The sequence below is a fragment of the Brugia malayi genome (genome assembly GCF_000002995.4).
Source record: "Brugia malayi strain FR3 genome assembly, contig: Bm_v4_Chr3_scaffold_001, whole genome shotgun sequence".
NCBI classification, from domain to species: domain Eukaryota; kingdom Metazoa; phylum Nematoda; class Chromadorea; order Rhabditida; family Onchocercidae; genus Brugia; species Brugia malayi.
Genome location: NW_025062477.1, coordinates 10,953,719 through 10,969,909, shown reverse-complemented (window position 1 = coordinate 10,969,909; position 16,191 = coordinate 10,953,719). Strand labels below are relative to the sequence as shown.

The following is a 16,191-nucleotide window of genomic DNA, read 5'->3' as shown; positions in this document are numbered from 1 at the left end:
CAGGTGGAAATAACAAAAAAAAGTTTTGATTTTGAAGTTTTTTTTTTTAATCTAAGTTTTTTTCAAAGTTTTCTCAATTTTTTTTTAATTTCAATTCTAAATAAGTGTAATTTACACAAATACACATAAATTATATTTTCATTAATTAAACGAAAATAAAAAATCATAATAGAAGCAAACAGTTTTACCGTTTTGAAGTTTAAAAATTTTTGCAATGCTAATTATCTAAATGTGCGCAATATTCACAAGTATACATGCATTGAATTTTCATCAATTCATACTGCTCTGTGCATATATTTGGATTTGTTCGTAACCAAAATTTACATGAATTTCGAATATCTTTACAATTTGAATTTAAAAATTGTCTACGACTACTATTGTTAAAATGATTAATTGCTAATGATGATGTGGGATGTAATGTTACAGGTGATAATGATGGTGATAATGATAACGATGATAATGTTGTTAGTGATGTTTGATTTGACAATTTTATCTGATTAGTTATCACTGTTTCATAATTTGAATGAATAATTTTAAATGGTTTTACCATATTTGCTATTAGTGAATCATTTCGATTACTGATAGATTTGGTGGTGATATGATCAGTTTGATTTGTGATATTTGATTGTATCAATCCAATTGTATCATTATGAAAATAAATAGTTGAACCGAGCGATCTTGAACGTACCTTAAGTGCTGGAAGTTCAGGTGTAATTTTTATACCAGCTAATATCCGTGAAATTCCATTAGTTTGTTGAATTTTATCTCCTCTATTGATTGCTAAAATTATTTTTATTAATATGAAATGAAAAAATAAAACAAAATCATTCATATTAATACTTTTAATTTTAAAAAAAAAACCTAAATTTTAATATACTATAATAAAAATTAGAGATGAATTTGAATTGAATTATTTGAAACTAAAAAAAAAGAATTTTTGATGAAAAAAAAAAAGAACTAACGTAATTTATGTTTCATAAATTGGCCTAATGCAGAAAGAGATTCACTAGCTATTGATTTTAAATTTAATAAATCATTAGCACGAATTGCATCATCTATAACTGTTCGGACACCTTCCCAAGTTTCAACAGCTGTTGGAATTAGCTCATCCTTATTTAAAATAAATCCATTTAATACTGAAAATTTAAAAATTTCAAAAATGTGATATACAGTAAGATCATAAAATATATGCATAAATAATAATAAATGGTTGAACATTAATAAAATCAAATAGCATAACATTATTTTCTAACATTTTTTTTTTCTTTTAAAAATTTGAACTCCAATGAAGACTTTAAAAAATTATAATCTTATTATGATTTAATTTATGACAAACAAAAAATTTGAAATTTCTACATTTGGAATTTAAAAAAATTAATTAATATTCATCTGCACAATCTATTAACAAAATGATTGACATACATTCAAGTTGAGGTCGAAGCTCTATTAAATAAACAAATTTTACTCCAAGTGCATTTTTAGCCCAATCATCTGAACCACCAGATGCCGGTGCTAGAAATTTACTTAACAATTAAATTTCAATATATCATTTTAACATATTATAAATAACTGAACGTACGAAGTACTAACAAACACTGAAATGGCATTTTTAATTTAATTTAAAACTGAATTTCCTTTTTTAAATGCTAAAAAATTTTTATGTTAAATTTGAAATGAAAGCTTTCTTTTTGCTTTTTTTATACGAATAACTTACCTAAAATATCAGCACCAGTACCAATTCTATACTGTGTTCCATAAACCTTCTTCAACCGACTAACTGCGCGTTTTGCCGTACGTTTCTAAAAAAAATATTATTTTAATTTTTTTTTCTTTTCCAAAAAAAAAAAAATTATAAAAAAAGAAAAGCAAAGAATATAAATAGAGAAGAGAAAAAAAAAAGCATTCAAAAAGTTATCAAAAATTAATTTAAAATAAATGAAATGATTATTCAAGCAGTAAATTATGATAAAATGATAAGTTTAATATCTACGCTAAGTTTATTTACAAACTAAATAATATATATTACAACAAATGATTAATACTTAGTAACTATTTAATTAGCTGATTAGTTAGTTAGTTAATTAATTAATTAATTATTTAACCAATTGTGCATAATTGTCAGGAAATGATTCCTCTTTATGACTGTATGGATGTATCCATAGTTGAGCATACGTATGAAGAGTTATAAATCCATCTAATTTACCTTGCATTTCAGGTGATAATAAGAAATCTCTTACAGCTCTGAAATTTATTCAATTATTAAATTTATTATACAAATTTATTCGTACAAATTTCATTATATAATAATTGCTTTTGTCTCTTTTTTCTCCTAAATTAACTCTTCAAATTTTATAAATTCTAAAATGTCTAAAAGTATTATTTGATTATTAGACCATTTCATTTGTTATCATAATATTCAAATATTATTTAAGAAATTTAAAAAATTCGTGCAAATTTTTTTACACCTAATTAATTTAATAGAGAGAAAAATTAGTACTTGAAGTACTCAAATTATTTTCTCTTTCGTTTTTTAAAAATTTTCTCAAAAAAAATTTTTTTTTACTAGTTTTTCAAAAAAGTTTTTCATTGTAGTATGCAAATTTGAATATTTAATATTACCAATCAATTTTAGTAACATGATAATATTTATTAAATTAAAAGATTGTAATTTTTTTTTTCAAATATAGCCTAAAATTTCGTTTTCTTTTTAATTAGCGTTTTCAAAAAAAAAAAAATGAATTATTTGGCTAATTAATTATGATTAATTAATTCATTCATTATTGGTTAACTTTTATTTGTTATTCAAATATGACCCATTCTATTATAAATTAATTTCATCCATTTCTTTTTTTAAATGTCATCTCGAAGATATTTGTTGTTGTTTTTCTCTCTCTCTCTCTCTTTGTTTAAAAAAAAAAAGGGAAAAAATGATGAACCTTGTTTCTGGTTCGCTAAATGCGCTTTCACCTTGATATAAGTATGAACAAGGATTTTCACTTGAGCCAACTTCTAAAATTTCTTTTTATAAAAAGCAAATTTATCTTTTTTATTTTGTTTTGTTTGTTTTCCTTTTTTTTTTTTTCGTGGCGAAACTAATAAAATATTTGTTATATTATATATCTTAAATTTAATTTTCCCTATTTCCATTTCAGTTTATAACAAAATAAACCAGGTCATTTTGTAGTTTCCAATTTTGTTTTTTTTTTTTTTTCTGTTCCAATAATAACAATTGCAATGGATTAATGAATTCAGTAAATCACAATCATTTTATCATCATCCAACTCTTATTAATCATTTTAAATATCAGTAAGAATTCAATTTCTAATTTTCTTTTCTCAAAAAAGGAAGAGAGATAAAGAGAGAGAATGAAGAAGAAGAAAAAGATCAAAGGAAAGCAAACCAGCCCAGTGAAAATCGAAATTACGATTTAAATCGACGCCGGCACAACATCGACGACCACCCCATGGTGAACGAATACATTTTTGAGGTGAACGATTTTTGCGCCACAATCGAACCTATAGGCAAAAACTTTCGATCAAAAATGCAAAAATGTAAAAATATGTTTTTATTGTATTCAGTATTCTTATAACAATAAGGACTGTGCATTGTAATTTAAGAAAATTCAACTGTATAAGATATGCAATGCGTGTTTCATTGTTGTATGAGCATTATTATATGTGTACACTTATTGGACGACCATTACAATAGTTGTTTGGTTGTTGTATGAGCATTATTATATGTGTACACTTATTGGACGACCATTACAATAGTTGTTTGGTTGTTGTATGAGCATTACTATATGTGTACGCTTATTGGACGAGCATTACAACAGATATATAATTGTTGTATGAACATTATTATATGTATATACTTACTAGATAAGCATTATAGTAGATGTATGTATGATAATTGCATAAGCGTTAGTGTAATATGTATAGTTATTGTCTGGGCATTATTATAAGTAATGTATAGTCACAGGTTATTGTACGAGCAGTATGAGCATTACTGTGTCTATATGTTTCATTATTGTATGAGCATTAGCATATAATATGTGTACACTTATGGTTGTTGTACAAGCATTATAGCAGTGAATAAAAAAGTGTTTACATTTACCTCATGAATATTCATTATAAAAATGAAGATTACAATTATTTTTCTTTCAATTTTTTAATTATTTACATACAAATAAAAATTTGATTAAAAAGTAAATATTGGAATTTAATTAACAAATTTACAATTATTTAAATATTAAACAAAAATAAAAAGAAGAAGAATAAAGAACCTGTGGATTTGGTTTTGATCGTGTATATTCATAGCCATCCGGATTCAAACACGGAAAAATGTAAATATTGATAGATCTTATATACCGTGTTATAACCGGATCTTTTTCAAATCCTGAGACTAACTGAAAAATCCCTCCAAGATCTGTTCTGTGCATCAGTTTTTTCTTTACTTCAAACTAACTTAAATAAATTTAATAAATACTGAAACAAATAATTTTTTCAAATTCAATTTAATTAACTAAAAGATTTCAATTTATTTTTCTAAAGTGTAAAATTTAAAATCTTTTCTTATTTGTTTTACAATTTTGAAAAAAAAATTGAAGAAATAAAATCATAAATAAAATCAAATTCAAAAATTAAAACTTTAAAATAAGTTATATGTTTAAATTTATTTGATACTAGTAATTTAACATGAATAATGGATAAGATTATGCTGTTATCAATGAAACTGATAATACTAATCAACCATTTACTGTTATCCTTACCTTTGAACTTTTATAAAATTATGCATACCTGATTAATAAAATAAAGTGCAGTATGACTTGATGCCCATTCTCTTGCATGAATATTAGCATCAATCCAAAATGCTCGTTTATTGATATCACGTATTGGATAGCCAATCTTGAATAGTAATCAATAATTTTTATCATTTTTATCAATTCATCAAAAATTTATTAATTTTTATCACTTAAGAAATGATTGCTTGTTTTGTTAACATTTTTTTAAAAATTTGTTTAATTATTTTCATGAAAAAGTTTTTTTTTTTTAATTTGTCCACTTTCTCAAAAAAAAAGAAAAAAACAACAAAACAATAAACAATAAACAAAATTATGAATTATTTTTGAAATTTCTTTTAATTTGTCCATTTTCTTAAGAAAAAAAAAAAACAATAAACAATAAACAAAATTATTAATCAATCCTTAAAAATTTTTCCTTTCTTGCTAATACTGCTACTTCTTTTCTCTTTTTTTTTTAAATTGACAAAAATATTTTTATTGTAAAAAAAAAAAAAAAAAAAAAGGAAAGATAAAAATTACTAATTTTTTGTTTAGTTTTACTTAAATTTTTTTTTAATTTAAATTTTCTTCTAAAATTATTGAATAAATAAATTGAACCTTTAATCCTTCAATTGGTGCACCTTCATGTGTTTCACCAATTCGCACAAGTTTTGTTATATGTGGGTAGTAAAATTCGATGGTACGCATATATTTTAACATATCATTGTATGAGCCATAATCACCAAAAGGATATTTAACATTTAATTTACTTACTTTTCTTAATGATTCTTCTGAAATAAAAAAATAAAAACGGCAAAAAATAGAAAATATTATGACTGCAAAAAAAAAAAAAATATTATTTATTTAAAAATTAAATTTTAAATTAACTATTTTTTTATTTAATTTAACAACACAGTAGTAATAGATAATAACAATAATAATAATAGTTGATAATAATAATAAATTAATTTTTAAATTAACTATTTTGACATTCAATTTAACAAATGTGGTGGTAGTTGGCAGTAACAATAATAATAATAATAATAATAATAAAATAATAATAATAATAATAATAATAAATTTGATTTCAAATGTTCATATCAAATTTTTTTCCATATGTGGAAAAAATTTTCATTGTTTTGAAAGATTCTCGTTGGAGAATTAATTGATATTAACGAATTATTAAGGTGCATTAATTAATTTATTAAATAAATAAATGTCAAAGCCTATTAATCAAAGAACGAGTGACGAAAATTAACTTTAATTTCAATAAAAATTTAAATTTAATTTAGATTATTTTATGTGTTTTCATTAAAATTGAATATTAAAAATTTTCATCAATATATTTTGATTAACTAAAAACTTTTTACCTTATTATATAGTTCAATGCTGTTCTTTTTTTTCGTTTTAAAATCATTCTCATATAGCGAAAGATTTGAATTAAAATTAAAATATCATCAAGAATACCCGATTCATCAGCTTTCTCATCCAAAATTGGGTCATCTTTTAAACGAGCAAAAAATGATTCTAATAATGTGTCATGCTGCTTTGCTGTCCTTGTGATATTATTTGCGCCTCTTGGATATATCTCATTCCGCTCGATCAAACTGAAATCATTTATGATTTAATTTAATTTTATCTCATTTACAATATTCGTTTTCTTTTTCAATTAATATATTCACACATTCATTTCATTTATTTTGAAATTGTTTAATTTGAACTGAAACTATAGGAAATCAAATTTACTTTGAAATTGTAAAATATTTTATCAGCGAAGTTTATAATTTAATTTGAAAATGCAAAATCTCGAAATTGATGTAAAATTGTTAAAATATTCAATTCAGAGAAGGTTTAAATTTATTTTCAGTTTTTTTTTTTTTTTTAATTACTTAATGTTTTGTTTGCTTATGAAATAATTATGAATGAAGTTGCTTAATTATTTAAGGCAGCATAAGTGAACAATATAGCGAAAATATTGATTGATCTAGATAATAACTGATCAATCAAATATTGATTGATCTAAAATTGATCAATTAATGTGATAGGTTATCTGTTTCAGTTTGCTTTAAACTTCTGCAATTTGCGCACTTTCATTTCCTGATGCTATTTTGACATTATTCAATTACTCTTTCTTCCTTCTTTTTTTTTTTTTTTTTTGAAATAGACACGTGTACATATACACGTGGAGAGAACAACGTAAGATCACGTCAATAATTTTAATATTAGAATTAATTCATCGTTTTTCTTCTTTCTTACTTTCATTTTCGCTTATTTTATTCTTTCAAGATTTTAAAATAAAGTATCACATTTATCATTTAATGAATAATATTATATATATAATTTAAATTTGTTATTATTAATTTAAGATTGTTGAATTAAATGAATTAAAGTTTTTTTTTTTTTTTTGGAAAATTATCACGAAAAAAATTCCATTCAATATTTACGGTTTGTCCGAATGCAATAATCTATTATTTCAATATATATCGATATTTATTGAAATTATTGTCATCCAGAATGTATTAATTAATTAATTTTAATTTCTAATCAAAAGTGATTCACACTTATTTTCTTTGTTATTTGGTAATTAATTAGTAGTGATTAATTAACTAATTCCATAAACAATTAAATGTTGAAAGAAAAAGGAATGTAAGACCTTCTCTAAAATAACACAATGTTAACCGAAGTTTTTAAATTTTAATTAATTTTAAATTATATCAACACAAATGAAATTTGTTCCTTAGTTCCTTTCCAGAAGTGATAACAGGTTGATAAAGTGATACGATCATTATTTTCCTAAAATAGTGAAAGGCATAACTCTACCTTCTTCAGTGATGATAACAACCAAATGAGATGATAAGATTATTTGAAGCTTTTTTCTATTCTCTTTGATAGTGATAGAGTGATTATTGGTGATAAAAGAGGAGAGGGAAGAGAGGGAAAATGTGAATAGCTTATCAGTAAATAAAATGAAACTTTAAATATTTTATGTTATAAAAAAAAAAAAATAAATTCATAATTAAGTAAATTGAATTTATTGAAAATATTATTGAATGCAATAAAATTTTATCTTTTCTACTCGCTTTTTTTTTGTTTAACAATGCAAAATTAAAATGGCATATTTAATAATTAAATCGCATATTTAGTATATCAGTAATCAGTGTTTTCTTGTGATTACTATTTTCTTTAAAATATATTGAACAGGTAGGAATACTATACTCTAAATATTATTAAATTTATTATCATTTTTCATAAATTAATTTGTAATTACAAAATAATAATAAATCATAATAAAATATAATAAAACATAGCATTTTATTAGTGTTTAACTTTGTTTTGTTAAATTAAATAATAATACCAATAATCAATAATGGAAGTTAATTTTATATATAATTTTTCAAATATTTAAATGCAATTTATTCTAACTAAATAATATAAAGATAAATAAACAAACTCCAGCTGTGTAATTAATTAAAATAATAACTTGATAAAAACTGATAACTAGAAATGCTTTACTGATAATTATTATTGAAGAATTTAATAAATGAAATTATTTTCTGCTTGATTAATTTTTAATAATAAGAATGATGACGTTTATATACAGTTTTTAAAAAAAGAGGGAATGTATGTCATTTTGGCGCAGAAATATTTTGTGATCAAATTTTGGTTGAATGAAAGAAAAAAAAAAGAATTTAAATTCAATTAAACTGAAAAAAAAAAAGAAGAAGAAAATGGACAAAAGAAAAGATGGAATGAATGAAAGAAAATAGACCGGATAAATATTTGGGAGAAATTTTGATTAAAATTTTAATTTCAGGATGACTTGTTTTTTTAGTCCTAAAATGGCCTACTATTTGACATAAATATATGTCATTAACAAAAATGATGAATGGATTTAATATTTTAATCATTCTTCCGAAAGCTTCATTAATGTTATTTATTACTATTATTGTCATTCCATTATTTCTATCTTTTCATTGTTATTATTATTATTATTATTATTATTATTATTATTATTATAATAATTATTACTGTTGTTAATATTATTGTTATTATTATTTCGCCATTATTATTATTATTATTATAAACATTATTGTTAATGTTATTACTGTTATTATATCACTATTATTATTATTATCATTATTATTGTATTATATTATCATTATTATTATTATTATTATTGTTGCTACTATCATTATTATCATTATAATAATATTATTATTATTATTATTATCATTATTATAACATTTATTATTATAAACATTATTGTTAATGTTATTACTGTTATTATCATCGCTATTATTATTATCATTATTATTATTGTATTATATTATCACTATTATTATTATTATTATTACTCTCATTATTATTATTATCATTATTATAACAATAAATATTATTATTATTATTTGTACTTACTAGTAGTGTTTGTTGTTACACTTTAATTAGCCTACTATTACTATTTCTACTCACTTAATGACTTACTTTTTTATTTTCATACTTCCTATTTACTTAATTTTTTTCTCCTTTTTTTCTGATATACCTTTTTTCGCTACTACTACTAATACAAATAATAATGAGTAGTATTTTAATCAGAATAATTTTTCTCGCTGTTACTTTATTTTTACTTTAATTATTATTCTAAATAGTTAACAATTGTTAAAATTAAAATTTCAGTAAAAAAAAAAAAAAAACGAACAAAGTACTTCCCTTACTATTTAAAATTTCATTCAAGTAATTAGGTGAAGAAAAAAAAGATACCAAATATTATTACTAATAATATGAGAGAGTTATTAAAGTTAAATTGTTTTTTTAATTGTTGAAGAGAAATTGTTTCAATTAATTAAAATTTAGGTCTTACCAATTTTACATTGAATGAAAAATAATAGTTAGAATAACAAAAATTAAACTGTTGCTAATTAGTAGAAGTGCTATGATAAATAAAAATAATTAATGCTATTAATTAGCATTAATTAGTCAAAATTAGCAAAATTAATTTTGCCTTCCTAACTCTTTTTATTGCTAAGGATTTGAATAAAATTTAAATCTTTTTTTAATTCGAATAAATTTTAAATCTTTTTTTTTTTTCAATACATCTATAAATTTGCTTTAAATTTTTTCCAAGATTTTTAGGAATAAAATTATTGCACAAAAATTTATTTATACATATTTGTTGTAAAAAAATGTTTCTATTAATATTTATATTTATTATATATAAAAATTGTATGTTTATTAGTGTAATTATAATTTTTGCTATTACAAATTTACTTGTTCCAAATAATATAGCAAAAAGATAATAATGATAATATTGCAGAAATATTGTTGAAAATAATTATTTTTATTTGGCATTGAATTATTTTGTGTAAAATTGATAGCAATTGTTACGATAGTAATTATTTCATTGTAAATTAAATTATCAAATATTCCATATTGCTTTATTTTAAAGCTTTGAGAAGAGAGAACAAAGCAAAAAGCTAATTAATTTTTTTTTTCTTTTTTTAATTAGACTTTTTGATAATTCTCGGAAAAAAAAATATTTGCATTTGCGACATAATTAAGCATTTATTATTGCAAAACTATTTGTTTAGTTTATTAAAATATAATAAAATTTTGTTTTTCTAAATTTTTTTTTTTAGTTTTTGATTAATATTATTTTTTTAATTATATTTTCTTTTTAATTATTTTTTAACTTTTCAACTAATTCATAAAATTTTAATTATGTTATTTAAATTATTTTATTTCAATGTTACATCTTTTATTGATAATATTTTTAAAAAAAATTGAAAAAATGAAAATAGAGGAAATATTAAAATTGAATTTCAGTTCCAAACATATTCTAAAAGCAATTGCAATTTAAAATTTATTAAATTATGAGATGAAATCTGAGCATTGCAAACATTGGATAATATTTAATTGTTTAATTATTTAAATGAATTTTAAAATAAGAATAATAAAAACAAACTTCCTAACATCTGGAATTGTGATAATATATTCGATTCCTTCTTTGCGAAATAATTCTTCAATGATAGCAATCATATTTGGTGGTACCATAATATCCATAAAATTACCCAAACCACTTGTTTCCTTCCAAATATCCAACTTAAATTAAATTTTTCATTAATTTAAGATAAACAAAGAAAATTACTTCCATTTTAGTTTTATTTTGCTCAAAAAAAAAAGAAAAAAATTTGAAAAAATACTAAAAATAATATATTTATTTACAATTTTTATAAAAATAAAAATTATTCATCAAAAAAGTATTTATTACTAAGAAAATTATTTGCATTTATTGACCATTATTGTGTTAGAAATAATAGTAATTTAATTTAACTAATAATAATGATAATAATGATAATAATGATAATAATAATAATAATAATGCGACGTAATTTGTTAAATAAATAATTATTCATATATTATTAATTAGCAAATATTGTTGTCCTAACAATGAAAATTATATTTTAATAATTTATTTAAGGTTGAAAATAATGATATAATCAATCAGTGAAATTGTACAATTTATTTTCCATGTCAAATTTTCATCAAAATTTTAATTTAAAAGTGATATTTCAATTTCTTTTCCTTTTTTTTTTCTTTTCAAATTTTTAGAACAACAACACAAGAAGTTAAGAAAAAAAAAAAAAAAAAACAACTTAAATTTTTTCTGTTTATGTTGTTTATTTTATTTTATTTATTTTATTTTTTAAATGAATTATAATTTGTGACAATGACAATGACAATGATAATAATAATAATAATAATAATAATAATAATAATAATAATAATAATAATAATAATAATAATAATAATAATAATAATAATAATAATAATAACAATAATAATAATAATAACAATAATAATAATAATAATAATAATAATAATAATAATAATACCTCATATTCAACTGCATTATTGCGTAACCATTTGAGAACATCCATTTGAATAATATTTTGTGGTATTATTCGATACACTTTATATGCGCCATTATCAAAATTACTCAAAATAATGTAAATTATTCATTAAAAAATTTAATTAACATTTTTTAATTTTTCAAATAAAATTATTATTTCGATGTTTTTATTTTTATAAACAATAAATTGCTTTCATTTTTCATTTTTTATTTTTATTTTTTATTCATTGTTTCATCAAAATATCGGTCATTTTTTTTTTGCCATTCATTTTTTCTTCTTTCTTTTATTTATTTCAAAAAAACATTTAGCAAAAATTTTTGCTATATTAATGTAAAAAATTTTACACTTTTTAATGATATCACATAATTTATTTATTTTATATTTTTTCCTTTCTTTTTTTTAAAAAAAAAAATTATGCAAATAATTGTTAAATGTTAATTAAATTCTGGTCCTTCTCGTTTGCTTCTTACTTTTTTTTATATTTTTTATTTATTTCGACAATAATATTTCTCGTTTTCAATAATTGTTATTGTCATAAACTGAGCATCATGATTAATAATAATAATAACTATAATTATTGTTATTGTAGTAGTAAGAATAACGATGTCTTGTAATCATAATAAAATAAGAATAGCAAACTAACAACGCCAATAATAGTAATGATAATGACAATGATAATAATGATAAAATAAGAATAATAAAATAATAATATTATTAATAATAATTATTAATTATTATTATTATTATAATTAATCTATCCATTTCTAAAATTTTATCATTTTTGAATTTTTTCCATGCGATATTATATCAAAAATTTTGATATCTGAAATAATTATTTGTTGGAATAATATTAAAATTTTAAAATAATAGTAAAAATCGAACAAAAAAAAAAAGTTATTGCAAACCTTTTAATAGAAATTGTTAAAACTTGTTGTGTAATAAATATTATAATGTAAATTAGAAAGAACATTGAATATTATTGCCTTTGAATTGTACTGAAAAGTAAAAAAAATAAAAATTAAAAAAGTAAAAATAAATTCGACTCGCTGTTAAGATGAAATAATACTAAAGAAGTTCGTAGTAATTGTAATTTAAATTTATAAAATATAATCAAAAAAATAAATTTTTTTTTTTTTTGCTTTCTTCTCATTTATATATTTTACTTATGGAAGTTAATATATGATTCTTTTAGTCTTTCATTTTTGTATAATATTTACTTTTTTTCTAATTTTTTTTTCCATTTTTTTTTAAATTTTTTTTTAAATTTTAAAAATATTGATAAAATTTCAGCATTATTCGTTTTAATAGATTATAATAATAAATACATATTTTTATATATAATAATAATAAATATATATTTTTTTAGAAATAATTGTATAAAAATGAATTATGAATAATTCTTACTTTCTTTTAAAAAGGAAAAAGAGAGAAAATCAGCAACAAATAATACAAATAAAAAAAAAAAAAAAGAATATAATTCATTTAAAAGACAAAAAGAAAGGACTAATTTTTATTAATTTAATAATTGAAAATTTCTTTTTCTTTCTTTCCTTTTCTTTTCTCCTTTTGCTATAAGAAATGAAACACTGAAATATGATTAATTAATTAATTAAAATTGAATTCTATTATTTTAATGAGTGAATGAGTGAATGAATGAATGGAATGAATGAATGAATGGAATGAATGAATGAATGAATGAATGAATGGAATGAATGAATGAATGAATGAATGAATGAATGAGTAAATGAAATTGAACAATGAATGTTTTATTTTAGGATATTAAAATGGCCATTTTATGGATTATAATAAAACGAATAAGAATGTAAATATTTGGAAGAAGAAGGAATCGTTACGAATATATGGAAAAAGAAGGATTAAATGAATGAAATGAGCAATAACAATAATAAATATTTCAATTTTTACAAATAATTTAATAGGGAAAGGAAGGAAAGAAAAGGAATGAAAATGAAACGAAAGGAAAAGAATGAAAAGAAATGAAAAGGATAATAGGAAGGAAAGAAAAGAAAAGAATGAAAATATAATATAAGAAATTGAATATATTATTTATCATTCTTTCAAAAGTGATGAAGTAATAATATAAAAAGAAAAGAATGAAAAAGAATAAAGAGAAAAAGAAAACTAACTGGCATTGATGGTAAAAATAAAAATTAGTTCGAAAATTTCAAAAAACTTAATTTAATTTAATTGAACACATCCATGTGAACGGTTAATATGGACGGAAAATAGTTGTTTGTCTATTAAATATCCAAGTAGTACAATAAGGGAAAAATGGAGGGAGGAGAAAAGGAGGGGAAGTAATAGGAGAGGAGAAAGAGAGGGGGTTGGAGAGGAATTAAAGAATGAAAGATACGATTCATTGATATTATTGGACAGGACAGGATTTACTGAGACGATAAAACATAAATCCTGTTTTTATTCCCACTGTTAACTACTATCATCGTTACAATTGATACAGTTATACTAGTAATAGTAATACTGATAACAGTGATAACTGTTATCAGTAGTATCATAGATGTATTAGTTAATAAATAACATAACAATGTTATTGTTTTTATTTTTGGATTGAATTTACTTAATAGAAGATTTAGAAAATGCAATGATAATTTCAATGAAACTTTTTCTTTTTTTTAGCAATAAATTTCAAGAATACTAAAAATGTATGTATGTATAATGTATTTTATTATTATCACTGATAAAATTTACCAAAAATTATCACCATAAATGCATTGCTATTAAACAATGATCAAAAAAAGGACTATTTATTAATTTAAAATTTATTTATTTAATAAATTAAATTTATTTAATAATGAATTGCAAATTATAATGATAAGAATTAATTTATAACTTTATAGTAATAATAATTTTCATTGAATTATCTTTTTTTTAGCAATAAATTTTCCGAAATATATACTAATCAAAAAGTAAATGAATAAAAGTGATATTAAATGTGCTGCATGAAAATTTTGAACAAAAAGAAAATTAAAATTGTATGAAACTTGTTCAACAACAAATTTCAAATTGAATCGGTAATAAATTGTGAGATTTTTGAGAAAAGATTGTTACAAATCATTATACTTTCAACTTATAATTTTTATTCAACTAAGGATTTGAAAATTATAACTGTATGAATGGAATTACAATTTTATTCAGCAATTAATTTTCTTTTAGCGATAAATTTTTAATAACTATGAAATATACATTTATAATTACTATCATTATTATTAGATGATTGATAACTATCACACAGTTAGATTTATATTTAATTTTAATGATTTAATACATTGATTATTATAAATTTAACTTATTTTAATGCAAATTTTAAGTAAAAGATAATCTTACTTTTTGTCCATTAACTTTTTTTTTTTTATTATATTAAAATAAGAATTTAACAAATTTCATCAACAGCTTCTCTTAAATTAGTATATCAATTCAGCTTTATCTTCATGTTCTTCAATTAATTACATCCAATAGTTTTGTTCTTTTCTCTTTTTTTTTCCTTTCAAATCTTTTTCTTTCTTTGAAATCATTAATTAATCAAATCACGAATAGTACTGATAAAAAACGAAAGATACCTGATGAATCAGATTAATTTTATGCAATTAATGATGCACGGATAAAAAAGGAAATCCGGAATTGAAATCTCTTCAATCACGTTTTCGCCGTATCTTTTTACTATTCTCTTTTATTTAACAAAGAACGAAAGTATTATTTAAGCAGTGAAAGAAAATTTTGTTTAGAAAAAAATGACAATAATTAAGAATGGAAAGAAAGAGATAATCTATGCACTTGAAAATATTTACTTTAATTTGAATGATAACAATGATAATAATATTAATACTAATGCTAACAATAATAGTAATAATACTAATAATAATAGCAATAATAACAGCGATAATATTAATATTAATGCTAAAAATAATAGTAATAACAATAGTGGTTGATAAACAATAACAATAGTGAAAAATAATCATAATTATGATTATAATTACAATTGTGATGCTGACTAATCAAATTGACGTTGTGATTATGATGGTAATGATAATAACAATGATACAAATAATGATAATAATAATAACAATGACGATTAATGATAATATTAATAAGGATGCTAACATTTAATGAAAATAATAACGATAGTAAAAAAATAGAGTAGTGTTGTTGTATAATAATATCTAATAACCAATAAATGATGGAATTGAATATTTTAAGAAATATTAGCATATTTTAAATTTTGTAAATTTGCATATTTAGCTTTCAGTTTAGTTTTCTTTCTTCACTTAATTTATATTTAAAAAAATTTTTTCTTTGTTGTTTTAAGCAAATAGTAGTAAAATAGAATTTTTTTTTTTTTTTTTAGATTCTAAATTTTTAAATAAGGATTTGTTATCTTGGCTTTTTGTAAAAAAAAAAAAAAAAAAAAATCAGCTATTTCTAAAAAAAATTCTTTTATATTTTTCTTCTAAACGAAATGCATTTAAATTA

General features: G+C 20.5%; 1 protein-coding gene across 1 annotated transcript; it reads right to left on the bottom strand.

Annotated features, from left to right (window-relative positions):
* Nucleotides 1–217: 217 nt before the first annotated feature.
* Nucleotides 218–11,715, bottom strand: Bma-suro-1 (Zinc carboxypeptidase family protein; the record flags this gene model as incomplete). The annotated part of the gene is made up of 13 exons (XM_043080827.1): nucleotides 218–780; nucleotides 963–1,136; nucleotides 1,423–1,512; nucleotides 1,715–1,799; nucleotides 2,103–2,241; nucleotides 2,937–3,009; nucleotides 3,401–3,515; nucleotides 4,283–4,405; nucleotides 4,797–4,904; nucleotides 5,399–5,571; nucleotides 6,248–6,387; nucleotides 10,740–10,876; nucleotides 11,671–11,715. 13 exons carry the CDS (start codon nucleotides 11,713–11,715, stop codon nucleotides 218–220), a joined length of 1,965 nt encoding a protein of 654 aa, XP_042936761.1.
* Nucleotides 11,716–16,191: the final 4,476 nt, after the last annotated feature.